Source organism: Trachemys scripta, chromosome 2, assembly GCF_013100865.1.
Source record: "Trachemys scripta elegans isolate TJP31775 chromosome 2, CAS_Tse_1.0, whole genome shotgun sequence".
Classification (NCBI taxonomy): Eukaryota; Metazoa; Chordata; order Testudines; family Emydidae; genus Trachemys; species Trachemys scripta.
The window spans coordinates 712,952-737,601 of NC_048299.1; the positions used below are offsets into that span (position 1 = coordinate 712,952).

General features: G+C 47.2%; 1 protein-coding gene across 1 annotated transcript; it reads left to right on the top strand.

Annotated features, from left to right (window-relative positions):
* The first annotated feature begins 9,538 nt into the window (after nt 1–9,538).
* On the top strand, nt 9,539–24,314 carry LOC117873926 (GTPase IMAP family member 7-like). The gene is made up of 2 exons (XM_034763828.1): nt 9,539–9,835; nt 23,341–24,314. The coding sequence occupies exons 1-2, from the start codon at nt 9,829–9,831 to the stop codon at nt 24,312–24,314; spliced, it is 981 nt and encodes a 326-aa protein (XP_034619719.1). The 5' UTR covers nt 9,539–9,828.
* Nucleotides 24,315–24,650: the final 336 nt, after the last annotated feature.

The window sequence follows — 24,650 nt, forward strand, 5'->3', positions numbered from 1 at the left end:
CACCGCACCATAACAACTCTAACTCAGGAACCAACCCATGCAACAAACCTCGATGCCAACTCTGCCCACATATCTACACCAGCAACACCATCACAGGACCTAACCAGATCAGCTACAACATCACCGGCTCATTCACCTGCACGTCCACCAATGTTATATATGCCATCATATGCCAGCAATGCCCCTCTGCTATATACATTGGCTAAACTGGACAGTCACTACGCAAGAGGATAAATGGACACAAGTCAGATATCAGGAATGGCAATATACAAAAACCTGTAAGAGAACACTTCAACCTCCCTGGCCACACAATAGCAGATGTAAACGTAGCCATCTTACAGCAAAAAAACTTCAGGACCAGACTCCAAAGAGAAACTGCTGAGCTCCAGTTTATTTGCAAATTTGACACCATCAGATCAGGATTAAACAAAGACTGTGAATGGCTATCCAACTACAGAAGCAGTTTCTCCTCCCTTGGTGTTCACACCTCAACTGCTAGCAGAGCACTTCACCCTCCCTGATTGAACTAACCTCGTTATCTCCAGACTGATTTATACCTGCCTCTGGAGATTTCCATTACTTGCATCTGAAGAAGTGAGGTTCTTATCCACAAAAGCTTATGCTCCCAATACTTCTGTTAGTCTTAAAGGTGCCACAGGACCCTCTGTTACTTTTTACAGATTCAGACTAACACGGCTACCCCTCTGATACTAAATAAGCCCAGTTACCTCAGCCTCTCCTCATAAGTTTCATGAAAGCAGGAAGTCCAAGGAAAAAGCCAAAATAAGACTGGCCAGATTATTTGGCAAATAGTGCAGATGACCTTGGAAGCATTTAACTTTATATTCTACTCCTGGGGGAATCCTGCAGCAAAAAATTAAAAATGCTGCACACACCATTTTAAAATTCTGCATATTTTATTTGTCACAATAATACAATCATGCCAGTTTCAACTGTTTTGGTAATTTATTTAAAATGTGTGTGTGTTTCTTTCTGTGGGTTGGGTCATGTACATGGTTCACCAGACAACCTTGGAAGGTGGCATTCGTGCCTCCATGCCAGTGATAGGTGGGAGTGGACGTGGGTGGGTTCAGGTTGGCATGGAATATAAGAGGGAGGGCAGCACCACTAGAGTCAGGCCAGTGCAGAGAGGAGGTCCAGGTGAAGTGCTTCCATACAGTGCATTTTGGTGGAAATCACAAATTCTGCATAAAAAAAATAAAATTCTGTTGGAAACATTAATTCTGCACAAATTCTGCATTGCGCAGTGACACAGAAATTCCAGCAGAGTACATTCAAAATGGTTAGAAAGTGGTAAGGGAATGATTGAGCTTCCTTTCTGTTTGCTTTTCTTTTTCCTGTGATTTTAGCTGAAATATTCATTAATAAAGTTTCAGTACTTTGTAACCGTAGTGTAGCCGACAGACCTAAATATTGATGCAAAAGTGGTTGTTAATAAAATTGTTCTAATTTATTCTCATGATGTTAGGTCATTACAAGTGTGCCTGCCCGTTTACTGAATTCTAAGAGACATCTACAGTTATTCTTGGTCCCTTGATGCTAAGAGGAATAATAACTCATGTTTTTGCTTTTTGTTGTTTATTTTATTTAATGAAATGTTCGGGGTAATTTAAAGAAATTCTGAGGAACTCTGCTTTCTGTCACACAGGGGCAAGCCTCAAGTGTCAATGGAGCTGTGTTTATACAGGATCTGAAATGCAGCTTAACTTCTACCTTGCTTTAACGTTTTGCACTATTTTCTTTTATGCTATGTTTTAAAAGATGAAGATAAGCATTGGATACTGTGCTTTGTATCAAATATTTGATGGAAGTCTTTAATTGCAAATGATAGATGTACTGCAATGGCAGATCATAAATCCAAGAAACATTGAATCAAAAGGAAAGAACCACACAATTGTCTTCTAAAAGAACAAGCTACACTCCAATGGCTGGGAAAGGCTGATTGGGGAAGCAGCCACAGCTGGAGCCACGCCCCAATCAGGCCACAGCTGGCCCTATAAGAGGGCTGTGGGCTAGAAGCTGGAGGAGTTTCCCTCCAGCTTTAGAGGGAGAAGGGCCGGGCCGGGCCGGGCCCGCGCTGCGCCGCCTGGGAGCTTTGCGTGCTGGCAACAGAGCAGGGCTGGGGAATGGCAAGAGGAGCTGGGGAGCTCCAGCCTGGTAAACCCCCAGGCTGCAGGCCTTGGCGAAGGCCTACACAGGTGGTGGGGCTGCTGGCAGCTGGTCCTACCCCTTTGTCAATGATGAGTGGCCATTACAGACTGCAGTTTGCCTCAGTGAGCGGGGGCTAGATGATGACTGGCAGTAGCCACTGAGGCGAGGTGGGGTTAGAGGGTTGGGGATTCCCCTGGGAGGGGAGACCCAGGGCGTGGGGATACTGCGGTGGGCAGAACCCCAGGGCAAAGGACACCAGGGTCTGGGAGGGACACAGGGCCTGAGGCAGGCAAGCTACCATCCTGCAGAGGGTGCTCTGTGCTAGAAAAAGAGCTAATGCCTGGATGACCAGCAGGAGGTGCCACAGGGGTGAGTCGTTGCATTGTTACAACCCACTAACTATATTTTATCCCTTTGGTTGGAAATATATATACCCTCTACCAAGATACAATTAAATGAATGAAGAGAAATGGAGTAATTTATTACCTGTATTGGATTAACAGTTGAGCTACTTGGGGACAAATGGAATGAACTGATTTAAAATAAATTGACAGAACTTTTGCAAAAACTATATAAATATCTGCTTGTGTTGCCTGATCCCTTTTAATGCTTGATAATACTTGTACTGACTGCCTGATTAATGAGCTGAGGGTCACAAGGTTCTTGTTCCAGAACCAGGAAACACACAACTAAAACCAATGAGTTTACTATCTTGGCAAGGTGCTTGGCAAGGACACTGACACGGAGGGCAAAGCAAAGCCTTGGTGGTTTTCATTAGAACGAGTAATAATGACAGAACAGCTGCAAACCACATAAAGAGCTAGGAATAGACAGTACTGGGGATAACTGTGGGATCGTTCTTTGCATTTGCTCTTAAACTTGCATGCTCACATGCTTTTGTGAGGATGTGGTGGTGATAGACAAAGGACAAGCCCTGCCTCCGACATGCCGAATATGTCTGATGGTCCAGGTTCCTCAATGCCCACGATTGATGGGAGATAATAGCACTGAAGGATCAAAAGATGGGGAGATAATTCCCTCCATGTGGTGGTTTGTCCTGTTATAGGGCCTGAGCCCCATCATGAACACTTATTCTAATGTCCAGCCTTCCATGTCCAAATCCATTTTTTCACCCTCATTATATTGGGGGCGCGTTTATCCTATCGGTTAACGTATTAATGCCATTTAACTCATTATGCGATACGTCACCTATTGGTTAAGCAGTCTGCCAATGATTCTATGCTAAAATATCCCAGTCCACTATCCCTTCCATGTCCCTGCAGTTGCCTGATACCATTAGTTTCCAATACCTGTTATTGAACAAGCTAGTCCTAGTTCCCCAAATTCTAAGGGTACCTGTCAGGCCATTTATCTAAGCCAGTGGTCACAGGCCTAATATACTTGGCTATTCTTGTGCTAAGTTGCTTATACTGAGGTCTTACAAGGAAACTGCAGGCCTGTATCCTGTATTCCTGCTGAATATAATAAAAAGCTAAGCTAGCTCTATGGCTACACTGGAAGGTACAACTTATAATATCCTAGTTATTCCCCTTATGCCTTATCTTTTGTATTTGTTCTCTCTCTCTTTTAATACTTACAGAAGGTTATGAAAAATTCTTAGTAAAAAGGTTAATATTCACCCTCTAAAAACAACTGTCTCTCTAAAAATATAGAATTTATACCACAGATTATGATAAAGTATCATAAATACTCTCGTCTTTTGCCATTTTCTCTCCAATTCATCACTTGGAAAAACACGCTGGCGTGTGTGAGCTCACATGTACACCTACGAATGTTCCCTTTGCCTTAACAAAGCTCTTTGCGAGTATTTTAAAACCTGTCTCTGTCGTTTTTACATTTTAGCTTTTCATTATTGTGGCTGCAGTTCTTTATAATTGCTAGAGGTTATGCTACATGGGATTTGGTATGTGACCCCATGCTTCTAGACCCGTTGGCTTCCTTCTCTAGGTCAGGAGAGTCTCAGGGAGTTGGAAGACTTGGTCAAGTCCTCCTCCAATTAATAAAGTCACCCCAATATGTTTAACACTTAAATTCAAACAGACCTTTTTACATTCATTTTTCCTTAACAGATCTATTTGCACATATTTTCATAGACTATCAGGGTTGGAAGAGACCTCAGGAAGTCATCTAGTCCAATCCCCAACTAAATCATCTCAGCTAGGGCTTGGACAAGCCTGACCTTATGTAACCCTTCTGCCGGTCTGAGTTGGCAGTACCAAGGACCAGGTTCAGTATCTAGGGGTTACATTTCAATAACACAATGCAAAACCAGCTCGTTCCCCCACCCAGTGACGTGGGACAATTGTATACCACCCCCCAGGGTGCCTCTAAGAGGCAACACTTCCCCTCTTGCAAACACAGAGTCTGAGTGTAACAAAATCCTTTTAATAAAGGAGGGAAACAATGTGGCATTATGTTAGGGAAACACCACAAACAGGAATCATAACACAAACCATGAGCAGGGTCTTATGGCAAGTGTGGAAAAGAACTTCTGGGGCTGATTTTGTTTGCATAGGCACACCTACCCAGCCTAGCATGAGCCCACAGCAACCCAAAAGATCACCCAAAGTCCCAACAGTCCAACAACCCAAAAGTCTGTCCCTGGTCAATGCAGTGCCAGAGTTCAAAAGTTTATCCGCAGAGTTTTACCCTCCCTCCCCCCGCCTGGGTGGAAATGGGGGGGGGGCATTAAGGGGCACCTTATGTGGTCCAAGGCCGACTGCCATGCCTCTCCGCGGGGTTCTGCTGCAGCCTTCACCATGAGCCGCTCCACTCCACCAGCCATCCCGTGAGCTGCTCCAGCCATCCCACAAACTGCTCTGCTCCACCAGCTGTCCCTTGAGTCACTCCAGCTATCCTGCAAACTGCTCAGCTCCACCAACCGTCCCATGAGCAACATCAACCACCCCACAAAAGGCTCTGCTCTGCCAACCACTTAGCAATAGAGTTTCAGCCCCTGCCCACTAGTTAACACCCACTCCATGATTTTAGCAATTTCAGCTTGTAGTAGAAGAGGCCCAGTGCAGCTGCACCACTGGCCCAAAGTGAACTCAACTCATCAGCCTGTAAGTAGCCTCCTAATGAAATCAAAATTAGCTCTGATATTCAACAATGGAAAGAGAAGAATATAGAATTGGTGCTCCAGACACTCAAAAAGGGACCCATACCATCAGATACAAGTACCTATCCCCAACCTCTTTCAATACACTGGGTTGTGGAACCCATGTCCCTTGTCTAGTGAGTGCTACTTAGGTGATGGTGAGACTCTCTGTCATAAAACAGTTTCATTGTCCTTGATTCACATAATCAGGGTAACAACACTTTATTCCTCCTGCCCCAATAACAGAGAAACTGGAGATCCCACAGCAGCCAAAGTGACCATTTTGGGCTGCTGTGGGCTTATGCTAGGTTGGGTGGGTGTGCCTATGCAAACAAGATCAGCCCCTGAAGTTCTTTTCCACACTTGCCATAATTCACCACCAGATGTCAGGGTAGAGCTCATCCTGACTCTGCTTACACTTAAAAACCTCTAAGGAAGGAGATTCCACCACCTCCCTAGGTAACGCATTCCAGTGCTTCACCACCCTCCTAGTGAAATAGTGTTTCCTAATATCCAACCTAAACCTCCCCCACTGCAACTTGAGACCATTGCTCCTTGTTCTGTCATCTGCCACCACTGAGAACAGCCAAGCTCCATCCTCTTTGGAACCCCCCTTCAGGTAGTTGAAAGCAACCATCAAATCCCCCACCCCCCCCATTCTTCTCTTCTGTAGACTAAACAATCCCAGTTCCCTCAGCCTCTCCTCATAAGTCATGTGCTCCAGACCCCTAATCATTTTTGTTGCCCTCAGCTGGATTATTTTTTTCCAATTTTTCCACATCCTTCTTGTAGTGTGGGCCCCAAAATGGACACAGTACTCCAGTGCGGCCTCTACAATGCCAAATTGAGGGGAATGATCATGTCCCTCGAGCTGCTGGCAATGCCCCTACTTATACAGCCCAAAATGCCGTTAGCCTTCTTGGCAACAAGGGCACACTGCTGATTCATATCTAACTTCTCATCCACTGTAACCCCTAGCTCCTTTTCTGCAGAACTGCTGCCTAGCCATCTGGTCCCTAGTCTCTAGCAGTGCATGGGATTCTTCCGTCCTAAGTGCAGGACTCTGCACTTGTCCTCGTTGAACCTTGTTGTCTAGGTCCCTTTGTATCCTATCCCTACATTCCAGCGTATCTACCACTCCTCCCAGTTTAGTGTCATCTGCAGACTTGTTGAGGGTGCAATCCATTCCATCCTCCAGATCATTAATGAAGATATTGAACAAAATGGGCCCCAGGATCAACCCCTGGGGCACTCCACTTGATACCGGTTGCCAACTAGACATGGAGCCATAGATCACTACCCATTGAGCCCAACGATCTAGGCAGCCTTCTATCCACCTTATAGTCCATTCATCCAGCCCATACTTCTTTAACTTGCTGGCAAGAATACTGTGGGAGACAGTATCGAAAGCTTTGCTAAAGTCAAGGAATAACGCATCCACTGCTTTCCCCTCATCCACAGAGCCAGTTATCTCATCATAGAAGGCAATTAGGTTAGTCAGGTATGACTTGCTCTTGGTGAATCCATGCAGACTGTTCCTGATCATTTTCTTCTCCTCAAAGTGCTTCAAAATTGATTCCCAGAGGACCTGTCCATATTCTGCTTCTCTCCTTTCTCTTTTTTTTTTTTTTGTCAGGATCCTGAACTCAACCATCTCATGGTCACTGCCTCCCAGGTTCCCATCCACTTTTGCTTCCCCTACTAATTCTTCTTTGTGAGCAGCAGGTCAAGAAGAGCTCTGCCCCTAGTTGGCTCCTCCAGCACTTGCACCTGGAAATTGTACCCTATACTTTCCAAAAACTTCCTGGATTGTCTGTGCACCACTGTATTTTTCTCCCAGCAGATATTGGGGTGATTGAAGTCCCCCATGAGAACCAGGCCCTGTGATCTAGTGACTTCTGTTAGTTGCCGGAAGAAAGCCTCGTCCACCTCATCGCCCTGGTCTGGCGGTCTATAGCAGACTCCCACCAAGACATCACCCTTGTTGCTCACACTTCTAAACTTAATCCAGAGACACTCAGGTTTTTCTGCAGTTTTATACCGGAGTTCTGAGCAGTCATACTCCTCTCTTACATACAATGCAACTCCCCCACCTTTTCTGCCCTGCCTGTCCTTCCTGAATAGTTTATCTCCATCCATGACAGTACTCCAGTCATGTGAGTTATCCCACCAAGTCTCTGTTATTCCAATCACATCATAGTTCCTTGACTGTGCCAGGACTTCCAGTTCTCCCTGCTTGTTTCCCAGGCTTCTTGCATTTGTGTATAGGCAGTTAAGATAACTCATGGATCATCCCGCTTTCTCAGTCTGAGACAGGAGTCCTCCCATCTTGCACTCTCCCGCTTGTGCTTCCTCCCGGTATCCCATTTCCCCCACTTACTTCAGGGCTTTGGTCTCCTTCCCCCGGTCAACCTAGTTTAAAGCCCTCCTCACTAGGTTAGCCAGCCTGCTTGCGAAGATGCTCTTCCCTCTCTTCGTTAGGTGGAGCCCATCTCTGCCTAGCACTCCTCCTTCTTGGAACACCATCCCATGGTCGAAGAATCCAAAGCCTTCTCTCCGACACCACCTGTGTAGCCATTCGTTGACTTCCACAATTTGACGGTCTTTACCCAGGCCTTTTCCCTGCACAGGGAGGATGGACGAGAACACCACTTGCGCCTCAAACTCCTTTATCCTTCTTCCAAGAGCCACGTACTTTGCAGTGATCCGCTCAAGGTCATTCTTGGCAGTATCATTGGTGTCCACATGGAGAAGCAGGAAGAGGTAGCGATCTGAGGGCTTGATGAGTCTCGGCAGCCTCTCCATCACATCATGAATCCTAGCTCCTGACAAGCAGCAGACCTCTCAGTTTTCTCGGTCCGGGCGGCAGATAGATGACTCAGTCCCCCTGAGGAGGGAGTCCCCGACTACCACCACCCACCTCCTTCTCTTGGGAGTGGTGGTCGTGGAACCCCCATCCCTAGGACAGTGCATCTCATGCCTTCCAATCGGTGGAGTCTCCTTCTGCTCCCTTCCCTCAGATGTATCATCTAGTCCATTCTCCGCATTAGGACCTGTGGAGACAACATGAAAATGGTTGCTCACCTGTATCTCCGTTGCTGGTACATGGACGCTCCTCTTTCTTCTTCTGGAGGTCACACGCTGCCAAAGTTCTTCACCGTCCCTCTGTCCCCTCTGTGCAGCCTGCTCCGATTCTTCAGAATGTTGTGCCCACAGAAGCATATCCTGACGTCTGTCCAGGAAATCTTCATTTTCTCGTATGCAATGCAAGGTCGATATTTGTTTCTCCAGACCTTGAACCTTCTCTTCCAATACGGGGACCAGCTTGCACTTTGTACAGACCAAGTTGCTTCTGTCCTGCGGAAGAAAGACAAACATGGCACAACCTGCAGGACTCTGTGCCTGCGGACACTCAAGGTAAACAAACCATCCCGGCCGGCCAGTGGCTTTACCCTGATGGGCCGGGCACCAAAGGTTGCCTACCCGTAGTCTAGTTATTATGTAGTTCTGCCTTGAGTGCAGGTGACAGGACTAGATGACCTCTTGAGGTCCCTTCCAATCCTGCACTTCTGTGATTCTATGAAAGACTGCCTGGGAGAATCTCATAATTTCCATGTAGGCCATGAGTACTTTTAAATCCTTGGGAAACCTCTCAAAGTCCCTTCCAGTTCTACCATTCTATGATCAAGGTTGTAATCTTGTAATTCAAAGTTACTGGGCATATGACCATCTACTTAAGTAACACTTTGTCAAAACCAATGTAGCACTCAGGAGTCAGAATGTGTAAATTACTCTATATTTATGCTCTTTTTTTGGTTTAAGAATGAATGCCGATATTCTGCAGCAAATAGTAGGCCCCATAGTAAATTCCACAGCTGCAGAATTACAGATACACAATTCTGTTCTGTATTATTTATCGTTTGCATTACAGTGCGTCTCAGGCGCCCTGACCAAGATCAGGACCCCATTGGGCTGGAGAACACAGCACAGAAAAAGCAATCCCTGCTCCAAAGTGACAGTCTGTATAGAAAGGACAATTCTGCCCTGTCGATGTTGCACATTGCAAACGCTGCAATCAGACATGTCCCCAGCAGAGCTGTAACTGGCTCTCCTGACTCAAGTGCAGTTGCACTATGGCAGTCCTTGTAGCTGAGCTGCTTGTCAGTGTCTCCTGTGCACTAGGAGCTTTAGTTTCACTTTGATTTTTTTTTCACGTGTTCCTCTCACTGCTCTTTGACAAGCTGATTTCCACAAACTCAGTTCCTGTAAAACTCTCCGAGGTTGTTCTTCCCTTACTGGTGACTTACTGACCCATTTGGACGCACGCCTGCACATACAGAGAAGGGGACTGAATTCATTCTTTGCTTTGCTCTCGTCCCTTTGCCACTCCAGCACTGTGGGCGAGAGCATCTGAGACTGTTTTGTAAGCTGAAGGAAGCAGATGAGCTCCCAACCCTCCGGGTAAAGCAGCAGCAGCAGCAGCCTGGAAGGCTGTTGTAGAAGTCGGAAGGATTTGCAGCTGTAGGAGATACAGTATGTCCGGTGAGCAGAGCTGGAAGGGGAGAGGTAAAGCGTTGCAGGGGGTGGGAGGGGAGGGAAGGGGGGATGGTTCAAACTTGGCTATAATGTCAGAAAAAAGACTTGTAGCAGTGAGGCTTGTCACTGAACATGTTCCTACGTTACAAGGGACAATGATTTCTCTCTTTGGGATCTAGCTATACCAAAAACTCTCTGATCCCCATTTCTACGTGGAGATGAGAACGCACATAGGCGATGATCAGAAGTATAGCAGAGACTGATTGATAATACTGTTTGGGGGTAACTGAAACTTTCTTGAACAAATGTGGTATTAAGGTTGCCCCCCCCACCCCAATCCCACTCCCCATATCCCTTATGTAAGTCCCAGAGCTAGGAGGTGTGAAAGGAAAAAAGACACTCGGTGATCTCTATAAGAGAAAGGGGAAAAACTGGCTCTGACAGTCTTAATTTACATACATTCACCATAATGCAGGTCCATACAGTGTTGTGTATTTGGAGTTGATTTGTCATGTTTTTAAACTGTCATGTAACTTAGTTTATGAAAAGGAAATAAACTAGAAATGATATACTCTAGAGAAAGTGGGGCACCCTGGGCTGAAGAGTAATGGGTTCAAATTGGGCAGCTATTTGTTTTACCATAATGCCTAGAAAGTCCTAGTTACAGACCAGGACCCCGTTGTGCTGTACAAAGATAGTGCCTGTGATGTTGCACTCCATATGTTTTATGGAAATATGCTTATGAGGGGAAATATGATATAATTGGAATATGCTTTATGCAAAAGGTCTCATGTAAGGTATCATAACAAAGGTTATAACCTACTGAATATATTCCTCCTATTTGTATGAATATATCGTTCTTGTATCTGAAGCTAGAAATATAAAGTATAACTCTGTGGTCCTATTGTAATTATGCAAAGTGTGGGCCATTAATTGTGGTTTAGAATCTTGATGGCTCCCATTGACTAGGACAATTGGTTGTAAATAGTTTATTTACCTGCAAGCTTTCCTGTGTACCTGTGGGCCAACCTAGGAAGAATGGAGACTAGGGGTCTTACAGTGACATGTGACCATGTCACCTGATAATGAAATCCATCTTAACCCTTGTACTTTTCCATTGATGAGGACCCCTTCCTGCCTGGGCACAATTCTTTCCCCGGTACAGCTCTTGTTCCAGCTCAGGTGGTAGCTAGGGGATTCTTCATGATGGCTCCTCTCCTCCCTTTGTTCTCGTCCACCCCTTTATATATCTTTTACATAAGGCGGGAATCCTTTTGTCCCTCTCTGGTTTCCCACCCCCTCCTTCTCAATGGAAAGACACTAGGTTAAAGATGGATTCCAGTTCAGGTGACATGATCATATGTCACCAAAAGACTTCATTGCCCACTTGCCAGCACAGACGTATACTGGAAGACTTACAGGTAAAACACACCTATCTGCAGACAATTGTCCTGGTTAATGGGAGTCCTCAAGATTGCAAACCACCATTAATGGCCCACACTTTTCATAATTACAATAGGCCCTCAGAGTTATATTTCATATTTCTAGTTTCAGATACAAGAGTGATACATTTATACAAATGGGATGATCACACTCAGTAGATAATAAGCTTTGTAATGATACCTTACAAGAGACCTTTTGCATGAAGCATATTCCAGTTACATTATATTCACTCAATCAAATTTTTATAAAATCATATAGACTGCAACGTCACACCCTTCCCCTGAGCTTACTGTCATAGACTTGGACACTGACCATGGCGGAGGCAGTATACCTAAAATTCAGTTTTGGGCTCCCCTCTGGGGCAGACACTTCTGTGTCCCCCAAAAGGGAAAGAGACCCTGATCCAGCTGTAGGCTCACAACTACCAGCTATGAGGGACCTTTCGCTGGCCAGCCAAATCCTCCCCCTTTCACTCAGGTTGGGTTTGCTTCCAGCTAGAGTCCTTGGGGTTTGTTCCCACCGCAGCAGTCACCAGGACCCCAACTTCCAGCTCCAGGATACATGTCTCTGTGCACCTCTTCCACTCCATTACAGCCAGGTCATGCTTCTGGGTCTTAATTGCTTTGTCTCTTAAGTCCAGGTTGGTGGGCAGCCTTTTCTTTTTCCAGGCCAGTCTTTTCCCGGGCAAATTGTACATCAATTTCCATTTGTCTTCCCTTGAGACAATCACTCGAACTGGGATACCAGAGAACCCCCTCCTGCCAGAACAGGCACCCCTCCACTCCTATCTTGCGAAGTTAGACACTTCAGTCAGCTTCAGCACAGACACAGAGGTTGGGCCACACCCGTCTGCAGTTCACTGACACAGAGGTGCACTCAGCTCAGGGGCGTCTTAGTTAACAGAGACTTTCCCAGCACCCAGTGTTCAGTCTTTCTGGGCAATTTGCAACTTGTGTAGTTCTAGCTTCTTCTGATCTTCATTCTTTCTTACTTTTGCTTCCTTTTCTGTCCCTACTTCCCTTTCCTGAAATAAGCAAACAGAAAATAACAAACCAGTCACCACTTTGTCTGTTCTCCAGCCACCACACTTAAAACTCACTTAAAATCACTACCAGGATCTCAAAGCAATCAGCTGTGTACAGATCCTGCCGACTATGCCACTGTGACGGGTTGGATCATAGAAACCCCCTGGGATCTGCCAACTTATGTGCCAAGACTACTTCTTCCCCCTGCTTTCCCTGCCAGCTCAGGACTCCAGCACCCTGCCTTGCTGAGCCAGACACTCCTATCTGCTCCAACAAAGACCCAGGGTCTGAATTACTTGCCCCAAAGCTGCAGGTTTACCTAAAAGCACCTAACAGAAGTGTTCCTGTTTTTAACACTCAGATGCCCAACTCCCAATGGGGTCTAAACCCAAATAAATCTGTTTTACCCTGTATAAAGCTTATGCAGGGTAAACTCATAAATTGTTCGCCCTCTATAACACTGATAGAAATATGCAGTTGTTTGCTCCCCCAGGTATTAATACATACTCTGAGTTAATTAATAAGTAAAAAGTGATTTTATTAAATACAGAAAGTATGATTTAAGTGGTTCCAGTTTCTTCCAATTATCCTGGGGGGTGGAGAGGCTCTCTTTAGCCAGCTGAAGACAAAATGGAGGGGTCTCCCATGGGTTTAAATAGACTCTTGTGGGTGGAGACCCCCCTCTTCACTCCTATATAAATCCAGCTCCAAGATGGAGTTCTGGAGTCACCTGGGCAAGTCACATGTCTGTGCATGACTCAGTCTTTACAGGCAAAGGCCATTGTCCACATGGTATCTTGTATGTCTCCAGGAAGACTTCCAAGTGCTTCCTGATCAGGTACTTAACCTTGCAAATTCATAGACTCATAGACTTTAAGGTCAGAAGGGACCATTATGATCATCTAGTCTGACCTCCTGCACAATGCAGGCCACAGAATCTCACCCACCCACTCCTGTAACAAATCCCTAACCTATGCTTGAGTTATTGAAGTCCTCAAATCGTGGTTTAAAGACCTCAAGGTGCAGAGAATCCTCCAGCAAGTTGACCAAATGCCTCACAAAGCTTACTTAGAAATCAAGCAAGCATACAGCCAATATTCTTAACCTCAAGTACAAAATGATGTATGTGTACCAATAGGATGAATAGACATAGTAGACCATAACCTTTACAGAGATATGTTACATGGCACAGGCAGCACAAAACATATTCCAGTGATGTCATAGTCCCATAAAGTATTATGGGGTACAGCGTCACACCTAGCTTGTACAAAAGTTTTTCCCAAAAAACAACGTCTCAAATATTGACTATGGCTTGGGCTAAAAAGGAGTAACTTTGATGTCAGGAGTGGGAGCCAGTTTTCAAGGAGAGAAATTGTGAGCTGGTATTCCTGTTGAATCAAAATGGAACAAATAGGAGACATACTGACAAAAGTTATAGATGTCCAAAAGAACTTAAAACAAGAGCTTTCCAAAAGGAATTAAAATAAAACCTAAAGAAAGACCTAAAACTGGAGAGCTGGAGGCTTAATAAAATAAATTAAAACAAGACCAAAAACAAATGTGCCAGACTTCACAGAAGGAATAGAGCAACATCTCGAAGCTTCCCAGAAAGGACTGAGAGAATCTTGGTTGGGAAAGCAGTTACAAAGCAGTCTTGAATCCCCATTACACAATTACCTCTGGGTTGCCAATGCGAATTGATGAGGTGACCCGCACCGTGACTATCATGAATCAGAAAGTTTTCCACAAAAACTGGGAGACCAGGAAAGCTCTGTCCTGCTTGGTACTTGGTAAGGAAGACAAGCTGCAGCAAGGACTTAAGGAGATGAAAAAGCATTTAAAAAAGAAAGTCAGAGTCACAGAACACTGAGGAAATTAGCCACCTGGGAGTGGAACTGGGCCAGAGAACTTTGGCTAAGACTAGATAGTTATAACATTATTTGTAACCCACAGTGGCCCAGAGGGGAGAGGTTAGATTTGTACTGTCGAGGTGGGACAAAGTACTATCTTTAGTGTGTGGGGAGTGGGGGGAACCCCCAGAAGGCTCCTTTGGTTCAGTTCAACCTCACAGCCCAAATGAGTGGCTAGGAAGATGAAGAGTGGGTGAGGGAGGTGTGATGTTATTGACATAAACTGGGACCGGATAGATCATTGTTGCAACCAAGGTCCTGTAGTGGCACCCAAATCTTGTATAAAGGGGGTCAAATGGGGTGTCTAGGACAAGGTTATGGTTTACTGGTTATGATTATGCTGTCTATATGTGTGTATCAGTTTTGTAGTCGAAGTTATGAATATTGGCTCTATACGGTCTGTATGGCAAACTTATGCTATGCTTCTGGGTGACATCCAGACAAGCTGAGATTAGCTCTGCCTAGCCTGCTTGATGGCCCATTAAGGACCATCAGCTATACAATGGACCCATTGAGAGAAGGCAGATACGCCTTGTAACTCAGCAAAGTATGCAGGGACTGGCCCATGTGACTCCAGACTCCATTTTGCTGTAATTTTCCACAGTAAGAACAAAGAGGTGTTCTTACACCTGAAAAAGACTATATAAGGCTGATGCCTCATCTCCATCTTGTCTTCAATCCTGCTTCATACCTCTGGAGGAACTTTGCTACAAGCTGAAGCTCTGAACAAAGGACTGAGGACCCATCCCAGCGGGGGATGTATTCCAGAGACTTGATTTGAACCTGCAGTTTATTCCATCGCTGCTGCAAGCCTGAACCAAGAACTTTGCCATTACTGTATGTAATTGATTCCATTTAACCAATTCTAACTCTCATCTCTATCTTTTTCCTTTTATGAATAAACCTTTAGATTTTAGATTCTAAAAGAATTGGCAGCAGCGTGATTTGTGGGTAAGATCTGATTTGTATATTGACCTGGGTCTGGGGCTTGGTCCTTTGGGATCAGGAGAACCTTTTTCTTTTACTGGGGTATTGGTTTTCATAACCATTTGTCCCCATAACGAGTGGCACTGGTGGTAATACTGGGAAACTGGAGTGTCTAAGGAGATTGCTTGTGAGACTTGCGGTTAGCCAGTGGGATGAGACCGAAGTCTTAGTCTGGCTGGTTTGGTTTGCCTTAGAGGTGGAAAAACCCCAGCCTTGGGCTGTAACTGCCCTGTTTTAGCAATTTGTCCTGAGTTGGCGCTCTCAGTTGGGTTCCGCCAGAACCGCATTGTCACAGGAGGGCAGTTATAGCAGCCCTCTTGTGGTGCTGAAGAGTTTACCCCCAGAAAAGAGACTGTTATCCAGATTTGGTACAAGCACAATGCATCAGAAACTAAAGCTGATGCTGATCAATGCATGATCTGCCACTAATGAACAATACACGACCTTATCAGTGTAGCCTACATCAGGTCTTGTTCCAGCCCACCTCAGCATCTCCAGCCATGCAGTACATCACAGCCCCAGGCAGGACACAAAGGCAGGTGGCCCTGCATTCATTGTCTCTACATATATCAAATCCAAGAGAGGTGCCTCAGGTAAGACAACTTTATTCAAGTTCATTCACATGGCAGTAGAAACCAGAGTCAAAGTTAACAGATTTTATGCTCATTTACAGACAACCACAGACTAAAGGATCTGATGAAGTGGGTTTTAGCCCACAAAAGCTTATGCACAAATAAATTTGTTTGTCTTTAAGGTGCCACAGGACTCCTCGTTGTTTTTGCTGAAACAGACTAACATGGCTACCCCTCTGAAACAGACTAAAGTGTTCGTAAAGGAACTCATTGATATCTTGTCAGCAATGGTGGTGAAATACCCCAGATTTTTCATCCCGGGAAACTTCAAAATGCATATTAACAAGGCCATGGATGCCCCAGAACTCATCTCCTCCTTTGCCTCCCTAGTAGTTTTATAGATCATCTCTGGTCCAACCCACACAGCTGATCACACACTGGACTTCCTCTTAGGCCTAGATATCAAGATAAAGGACATCAGAGTACAGCCAATGCCTTGGACAGACCATCACCACATTAGGGCAATGGTCAGAGACCTTCCTGGGCCTAGGCAACAAGAAAGACCAATGATCCTGATTCAACCACAAGGAATCACAGATTATAACAAATTCCAAAGCCTGCTAGATGACAACAGCACACAACCCACAGGACAAGCTGTCAAGGACTTGGTGAATCATTATAATTCTACACTAGCCTAGACCATTGAGATGTTGGTCCCCAAATAGCTGCTCCCTCCTCATTGCCCACACACTACAACACCCTTCTCCAAATGAAGAGGAGGTGGAAACTCAAGCACCACTGACAGAAAATGAAGGCAGGTGCAGACAGGATGAAACATAATGAATTCCTACAAGCCTATGCTGAGTCTGTAATGGAGGATGTCTGCACTTTGAGCTGGGGGCACTCTGCTGCAAATGCTTCTCCCCCTCAGGACAGAATGAGAGATCAAACAACACACGCCAGATGTACAATCACATTGCTTTTTTCATTACTGGAAGGCACTCAGATATTAATATGAGGATAGAAGAACCTGTACAGAACAGAATAGCGTACAATACAGTAGAATCCTTGACATGTAGTTTGGAACCAGCCATCAATCTGAGCTGTCCAGGCTACAGCTAGGAACTAGAAGGAGAGGGGGGTAAACAGTAGAAGTGGAGATGTCCTCTGGGTCCCTCTCTTTGGATAATGATGATAAAGGTCCAATGGTGTCACAGTGGATCCTGTAGTCGCAGCAGAGGGTAGAGATGGCAGCCCAAACCTCTGCTTTGGTGCAATCACCCATGCTCTTTATTTACAGTACAGGTTCCCACCACCTTGTAGCTACAGACAGTGTCAGGCTCACAGGCTCAGGGGCTGCTAGCTTCTGCAGCCAGCAGGGGAGAGTGGCCTCTAACTCCCTGTCTCCTCCCTTCCCTCTCCCCGGCTTCCTTCCTGCCAGCCTTTACGTAGCCCCTGGCTAACAAGGCCGGCAGCTGTTCCCTATTTGCCAGCTTCGTCCTTCCCTAGCTTCTCTGCTCCCTTCCAGTGGCTTTTGTCCGGGGAAGTCTCTCCCCCTCTTTTGGACAATCACCGGCATCCTCTATGGGAGATTCTTTCATCCTGCTCCCGCAAAAAGTACACTGGTCAGGTGGTGGGTATTCCCATAGCTCTGCCGCCACCCACTGGTCCTCACACCAATCATACCCCTGCAGGCATCCCTTCTCTTGTATCCCCTTTCCTTTTGGTAGGAGGTCAAGGCCAATCCCAACCTCCTACTGGACATCCTGGGCCTCGGGTTCTCCCAAACCACCAAGCGGGGTCCCCACTTCTTCTCCTCGGAGCTGTGTCGTGGGGAGCTCCAGTTGCCCCTTTTCTCCCTCCAAGGGGGTTGGGCTGGCCATCTCCCCTACATATCCTTCCCCTCTGTCTAGTCTATCCGCGCTCTGCTGTCTAGGGTTCTCATGTTCATTACCCCGAGGACTTTGCTCCTGCTCCTTCCTGGGGCTTCTCAGTCTAGGGGTCCCCACCCCATTCTTTGGGGAACCTTTCCTTTTCCCTCTGGGGGGAGGGCCCCAATCCATACCAAACACAATGGGGTATGGTAACCCCTCTACTACGCCAACCCGCTTCCATTTAAAGCTGCCCTGCACTTCTAGGGGCACCTGGGACACCGGGAAGTAACTCTTCTCTCCCTGGATACACTCCAGGGCCATCCATGTGGCCACCCAGTGCAGTTTTATCAGCCCCCTCTGGACGAGCGAGCAGGCTGAAGCTGTATCCATCAGGCCCCTTTGGGGTTTCCTCCCCACTCCCACCGGGACAGTGGACAGCCTCTGCCCCCTTGTCCACCCTCCAGCATTAGTCCAGCCAAAACATTTGGCTCACCCACATTCCATATCTGGGCAGTCCCCCTTTTTGTGTCCTGGCCGTCCGCACTGCCAGCAAACAATCACTCCTCGGGGTTCCTCCTTCCTCTTTGAAAGGGTTCCCTCAGCTTCTTCCCCAACTCTGTCTTTATAGGGTCAACCCTCCCTTCAGGGAATGTCTGCCTCCGTGTACTCCTCAGTTAGCTTGAGTTTTACTGGACAGAGTGTTTATGAAAATGCTACATTTTAAGTGACTGAGAATATTCTTGGAAATCAAATTTTGAGTCGACTGTGCTTGGCTGATATTGCCTGACCCAGACTTGGATATTCTCGGGGAGGCTCTGTAGCAATTGTTCTAGGACTAGGGCATCCATTATCTCACCCACTGTTTGTGTCTCGGGCCTTAGCCAGTGGGTGGCCCAGTCCATCAATCTCTGGGAGAATGCCCAGGGCTGCACAGCCCCTGTCCATTGGGCCGACAGGATCTTTTGGCTGTATTTCTCTGCTAGAATGGCCACCCTAACCATCTCATAATGCCGAGCCTGTTCCTCACTCAAGGCCACATAGGCCACTTGAGCGTCTTCTGCCAGGTAGGGGAGCCAGCCATGGGGCCCAGGTTGCCCTATCCCATCCAGTGCCCATGGCTACCCACTCAAACATACCGAGGAAGGTATCTGGGTCATCTGACGGGCCCATTTTACAGAGTCCCAAGCCCGGTGGCCGGGTGCCATCCCCTACCGCAGGACTCACCATTCATTGGGAGTTGCTGCTTCACGCTGGCCTGCTCTCTTATAAAGTCCTGTAGGTGTTTTTGTTGTTCTGCCTGCCAGGTTAGCAAGAGCTGTCTCTCGGCCTGGAGGGGCTGCTGGAAGCTTTGTAGGGCCTTCTGCATCTGCGCCTGCTATTTGACAAGCCATTGCGGGGTCTGCTCCATCTCCAGGCCGCCAACCCCATCCATTGGCTCAGGATCCTGGACAAGCCCCCACATGTAACAGGGCACAGACAGGCCCCTTTGTCTTCTGCCACTTCGGCTCCCACAAACCAGCCAGAGATCTTTGCTTTGGTGCAATCACCGGTGCTATTTATTTACAGTACAAGTTCCCACCAACTTGTAGCTACTGACAGTATCAGGCTTACAGCCTCAGGGATGCTAGCTTCTGCAGCAAGTAGGGGAGAGTGGCCTCTAACTCCCTGGCTCTCTTCCTGTCAGCCTTTATATAGCCCTGGGCTAACGAGGCCGGCAGCTGTTCCCTATTTGACACTTACGGCTGGGCTTATTCAGCCAGCTCCAATTCCCCTTTCCTGGTTGGAGCTGGAATGACAGAGGGCTGGCTCAGGGTTTCCTAGCCAGCACCTGTCACACAAAGGTATACCTCTAGGAACAAAGAAGGTAAGCTGTACTTACAGGATGGGGGACTCTATCCTGGGAAACAGTGTCTCTCGGAAAAAGATCTGTGGGTCCTGGTGGATAATCAGTTGAACATGAGTTCTCAGTGTGACACTATGGCCAAATTTCCTAATTAGAACCTAGGATACATAAACAGGGGAATCTTGAGTAGGAGCAGAGAGGTTATTTTACCTGTGGTTTTGGCTCTGGTGCAATCACTGCTAAAATACTGTGTACAGTTCTGATGCCCATATGTTGATTAATGGAAAAGGGTTCAGAGAAGAGCCATGAGAATGATTAAAGGATTAGAGAACATGCCTTTATAGTGATAAACTCACGGAGCTCTGTCTATTTAGCTTAACAAAGAGAAGGTTAATGAGTGACTTGATTAGAGTCTATAAATACCTATATGGGGAACCAATATTGAATTATGGGCTCTTCAATCTAGCAGAGACAGGTCTAACACAGTCCAATGGCTGGAAGTTGAAGCTAGAAATATTCAGACTGGAAATAAGGCATAACTTTATAACGGTGAGCGTAATTAACCATTGGTACAATTTACCAAGGGTTGTGGTGGATTCTCCATCACTGGTAATTTTTAAGTCAAGGTTGGATGTTTTTCTGGAAGATCTGTGATAGGAATTATTTTGGGAGGATTCTGTGGCCTGTGATATACAGTGGTGAGATGGGGTATATAGTTCCACATTGGAACTTAAGGAGTTAAGGAGAAGTTCTGGGACCAGGTGACTCTGCCCCTGCCACCTGTACAGCCTGCTCCTGCTGGAGGAGGAGCTTAAAAGGGAGCCAGACAGCTCAGAAGTGGACAGACCTATCCCGAGAGCTCCTGAATGAAGGAACTGCAGAAGCCTTCGCTCTCAGGAAGAGGCTACCAGCTGAGCCCAGCTGGATTTCTCCTCTCTTATGTTGAACTTTGAGTCTTTTTAGGGAGGCAAATGGTAGGAAGTGGCCCAGGAGGCACCCTTCAGGTGCTCCAGGGTGCTTGATACTGTTGCCTCTCATAGGGCCCTGGATTGGAGCCCATTAGAGAGAGAGGGCCCAGGCCCTTTTCACGTGGAAGGGAGGTTCATGCCCTCGGCAGCAGCCCTCTCAGAAGTAAGGAGAGAGTAGAGACATTCAAAGCCCCGAGGCAAGGATGAGCCACCTATAGGGGTCAGGAGGTGGACTTACATCCTAACCACAGGTAGGGCCTTGGGACTCTGTATATTTCTCTGAACTCTCTAACTCCAGAAAGGGGCATGAATTGGTGACCCAACTGGAGGGTATGTCGGCAAGAGTTGTTGTTGAAGATGAGGTGTGTGGGGAATGGAGGCCCAGTGACCTAACCACAAGGGGACACCACCGGTAAGCCCAGCCCTCTGTCAGAAGAGGATAAAATTAGACGATCACAATGGTCCCTTCTGGTCTTGGAATCTATGAATCTCTAGCAGGGAACTGTTTCGTTTGGGCTAATTTGTCTTTCTGTCTCCCTTTTTCGTACCTTTTCCACATCATCATTTCTTGTTACATGTGTTTAGAATATTGTATACTGGGGTGGCCAACCTGGGGCGCTGGAGCCACATGCGGCTCTCCAGAGGTTAATATGCGGCTCCTTGTGTAGGCACCGACTCCGGGGCTGGAGCTACAGGTGCCAACTTTCCAATGTGCCGGGGGGGGTGTCACTGCTCAACCCCTGGCTCTGTCACAGGCCCTGCCCCCACTCCACCCCTTCCCGCCCCCTCCCCTCAGCCTGCCGTGCCGTGCCCTCACTCCTCCTCCTACTCCACCAGAGCCTCCTGCATGCCACGAAACAGCTGATCGGGAGGTGTGGGGAGGGAAGGGGAGGCGCTGATTGGCAGGGTTGTTGGTGGGCAGGAGGCGCTGGCAGCTGGGGGGGAGCTGATGTGGGGCTGCTGACTTATTACTGTGGCTCTTTGGCAATGTACATTGGTAAATTCTGGCTCCTTCTCAGGCTCAGGTTGGCCACCCCAATTTCTCATCATTAGGCTCACAAATGGGGGAGGTCTGTCAGTCCGCAAGTCTTACAACCGCCGCCCCTAACACAGGAGGGGCCCTTTGCAGCAGTATCTTGAGCCCCAAGGGAGTGCATTGCTGTCGGTGTGCTGCGGCCTCTGCCTGACACAGACGCTGGCAATCAATATTTGCTGGTAGCTACGGATACTTCACAAAATGGCCTGAGGCTTATCCGATAAGACATCCAGAGTCTGTGACAGTAGCAGATTAATTATTCACCAGATCTGGGGTCCCAAGTGAGTTGCACAGGAATTTAGAGGCAGATTAAAGTTCCATGGGGCCCTGGGCCAGAGTGAGTGGGGGGGCCCCCTTCCCACAACTTCTGCCCGCAGTCCCACCCCCATTCCGCCCCTTCTGCCTGTGGTCCTGCCCAGGGCCTCACACCGTTCTCTCCCTTCCCCAATGGCCCCGCCCTTGTTCTACCCCCGGTCCCACCCCATTCTGCCCTCCCCACTGCAGCTCCCTCTTTGCTCCCTGGGGCCACAGCGGGGAGTGACAGCTTCCCCAGCCCTGAGGCAAAAGGAGGGACCTAGAGCTCCTCCGGTCTTATGGCTGCAGCCGGGGTCCTGGTGCTGGGGCTTCCCCTGCTGCCCAGCGCTGCTGCCGGGGAGCATAGGGGGATTGGTGTGCGGGAGCTTCCCGGTGCGGAGGCTTCCCCTGCCCCGCCCTGCCTGGCACTGATGCCGAGGAGCATAGCTCAGTCAGGGAGCGGGGGCTTGCCTGGGGCCTGCCCCCCGCTCCTGCCAGGGAGCAGAGCGGGTGAGGGCACATGGGCTTCCCCTACTCTGTCCGGCACTGTTTCCAGGGAGCAGGGTTGGGCGCAAAGACTTCCCCTGACCTGCCCTGGCCCTTGTCTGCTCTGGGGGTGGGGTGCCCGTTTTTCCAGGGCCCCCTAATTGGACGGGGCCCAGGGGCCCATTGGCTAATCTGCCATGGCATGGATCAAAGGAGAAACTGTGACTCCAAAGTGTTTCAGCAGGTTTGTGAGATTCTAAGGATCCCCAACTCTCCCCACCCCCGCTCACACACAGTCTGTTGGGGTGGTGGGAAGGTTCAATAGGATGCTCGGGGCTCAGCTGGCTTCTGTTGTACAACACACCAAAGGGATGGGGCCAGCATGTCCCATTCCTTGTGATGGCTGATAGAACACCAGGCTGTGAGAGTACGAAGCGTACCCCAGAACTCCTCATGTCTGGGCAGGAGCTCAGCACCCCAGCAAACCTCTTGCATGCAGGCCCTGAAGAGGAACAGAGGGATTTGAACCATCTGGACTATGTAGAAACCCTACATCTACAACCCAGAATCGAAAGAGTTCACAACTTCGCTAGAGCAAATGTGAGGACAGCCTCTGACAAGCTGAAAAACCCCCTCTGTGATGTAAGGTCATGTGGGGAGGTGTTTAAGGGGGGGGATCCAGTTCCACAATCTTAGCAGTTTCTCCTCCAACCAGAAAGGACCTGCAGGCCTCACATATTGGCTAATGGCTCAGGCTAAAAAGGGGTAACAAAACCATGTTACTCACGGGTTCTGTGAAAATGAAATTTTGAATATTGAATTGTTGCAATGAGCTACTTGTAAAACAAGCAGAAACTACAGATAAAATATTATTCAGAGGAATTATTATTCAGTGAATAATTCTGAATACAAATGAAAGAAAATCAGTCTGTTTGCACAATTCACCGACAGAAAACAGAGGCAAGAGAGTTTAGCTGAGGTATCCATTAACAGTTATCCTCACAGCTCCAGTCTGCCCATCGCTACCTTATTATCTGTGCAATGACGTTATGAATATAATTTGTTTCCCACAGATTCACATGCTGATGGTCAAGACCCTGGGGGACCTGAACTGAGAATTATCCTTGTTGGTAAAACTGGAGCTGGGAAAAGTGCGACAGGGAACTCCATCCTTGGCGAGAGAAAGTTTGAGTCCAAGCTCAGTGTAAAGTCAGTAACTGAGACTTGTGCTAAAGGGAGGGTAACATGGGATGGGAGGGAGGTTGTGGTTATCGATACGCCTGATATTTTTGATACAAAGGCCCCTGTTGAAGACTCTGCCTGTGAGATTGCTCGCTGTATCATGCTCTCCTGCCCAGGCCCCCATGCTCTGGTGCTGGTTACACAGCTGGGCTGTTACACTGAGGAGGATAAGGCAGCAGTCAGGCGAATACAAGAGATTTTTGGGGCTGAGGCTCTGAGGTACATGATCGTCTTATTCACCCGGAAAGAAGACTTAGAAGGTGACTCACTGGATGATTATATAAGAGACTTGGATAACCAAGATCTTTGTAAGTTGATTAAAGATTGTGGGGACCGATGTTGCGCTTTCAACAATAAAGCAACTGGCACAGAAAGGGATGAGCAGATTAATGAACTGAGGACAGTGATTGAGGAAATGGTGCAGGTGAATGGAGGCCAATGTTACAGCAATGAAATGTATAAATATGCCAAAGAGAAGATTGAACAACAGGAGAGGGCACTTGAGAAAACGTACAGAGAACGAGAGGAAGAAAAAGTAAAAGATATAATACATCACTTCAAGGAGAAATATAAAAATATAAAGGAAGGCTTAAACTCAAGGCCGGAGGAAGTAAAGAAAATACATCTAGAATTAGGCGAAACTGTATATCGAGTTTTAGAAAAGCTGTCAGAAGCTCAAAAAGACAAAGAAGCAGAACAGGAAGAAAACCTGAAAGAAATACAGAAATACTACCAGGAAAAGGTAAAACAAGGGAAGAAGGACGCAATGATGGTAATGAGATTAGCTCTGTATTTGCATATTTAATTACACTTACTCCTGTGCAATTGGGTTGACTTTGGCTGTTGACTGGCAATATTTTATTATTTTGTATCATCTGAAATTTTGCCACCTCACTGTTTACCCCTTTTCAGAGATCATTTATGAATATGTTGAATAGGACTGGTCCCAGAACAGACCCCTGGGGGACACTCTATTTATATCTCTCCAGTCTGAAAACTGACCATTTATTCCTACCCTTTGTTTCTTATCTTTCAAGCAGTTACTGATCCATGAGAGCACCTTCCCTCCTATCCCGTAGCAGCTTACTTTGCTTAAGAGCCTTTGGTGAGGGACCTTGTCCAAGGCTTTCTGGAAATCTAA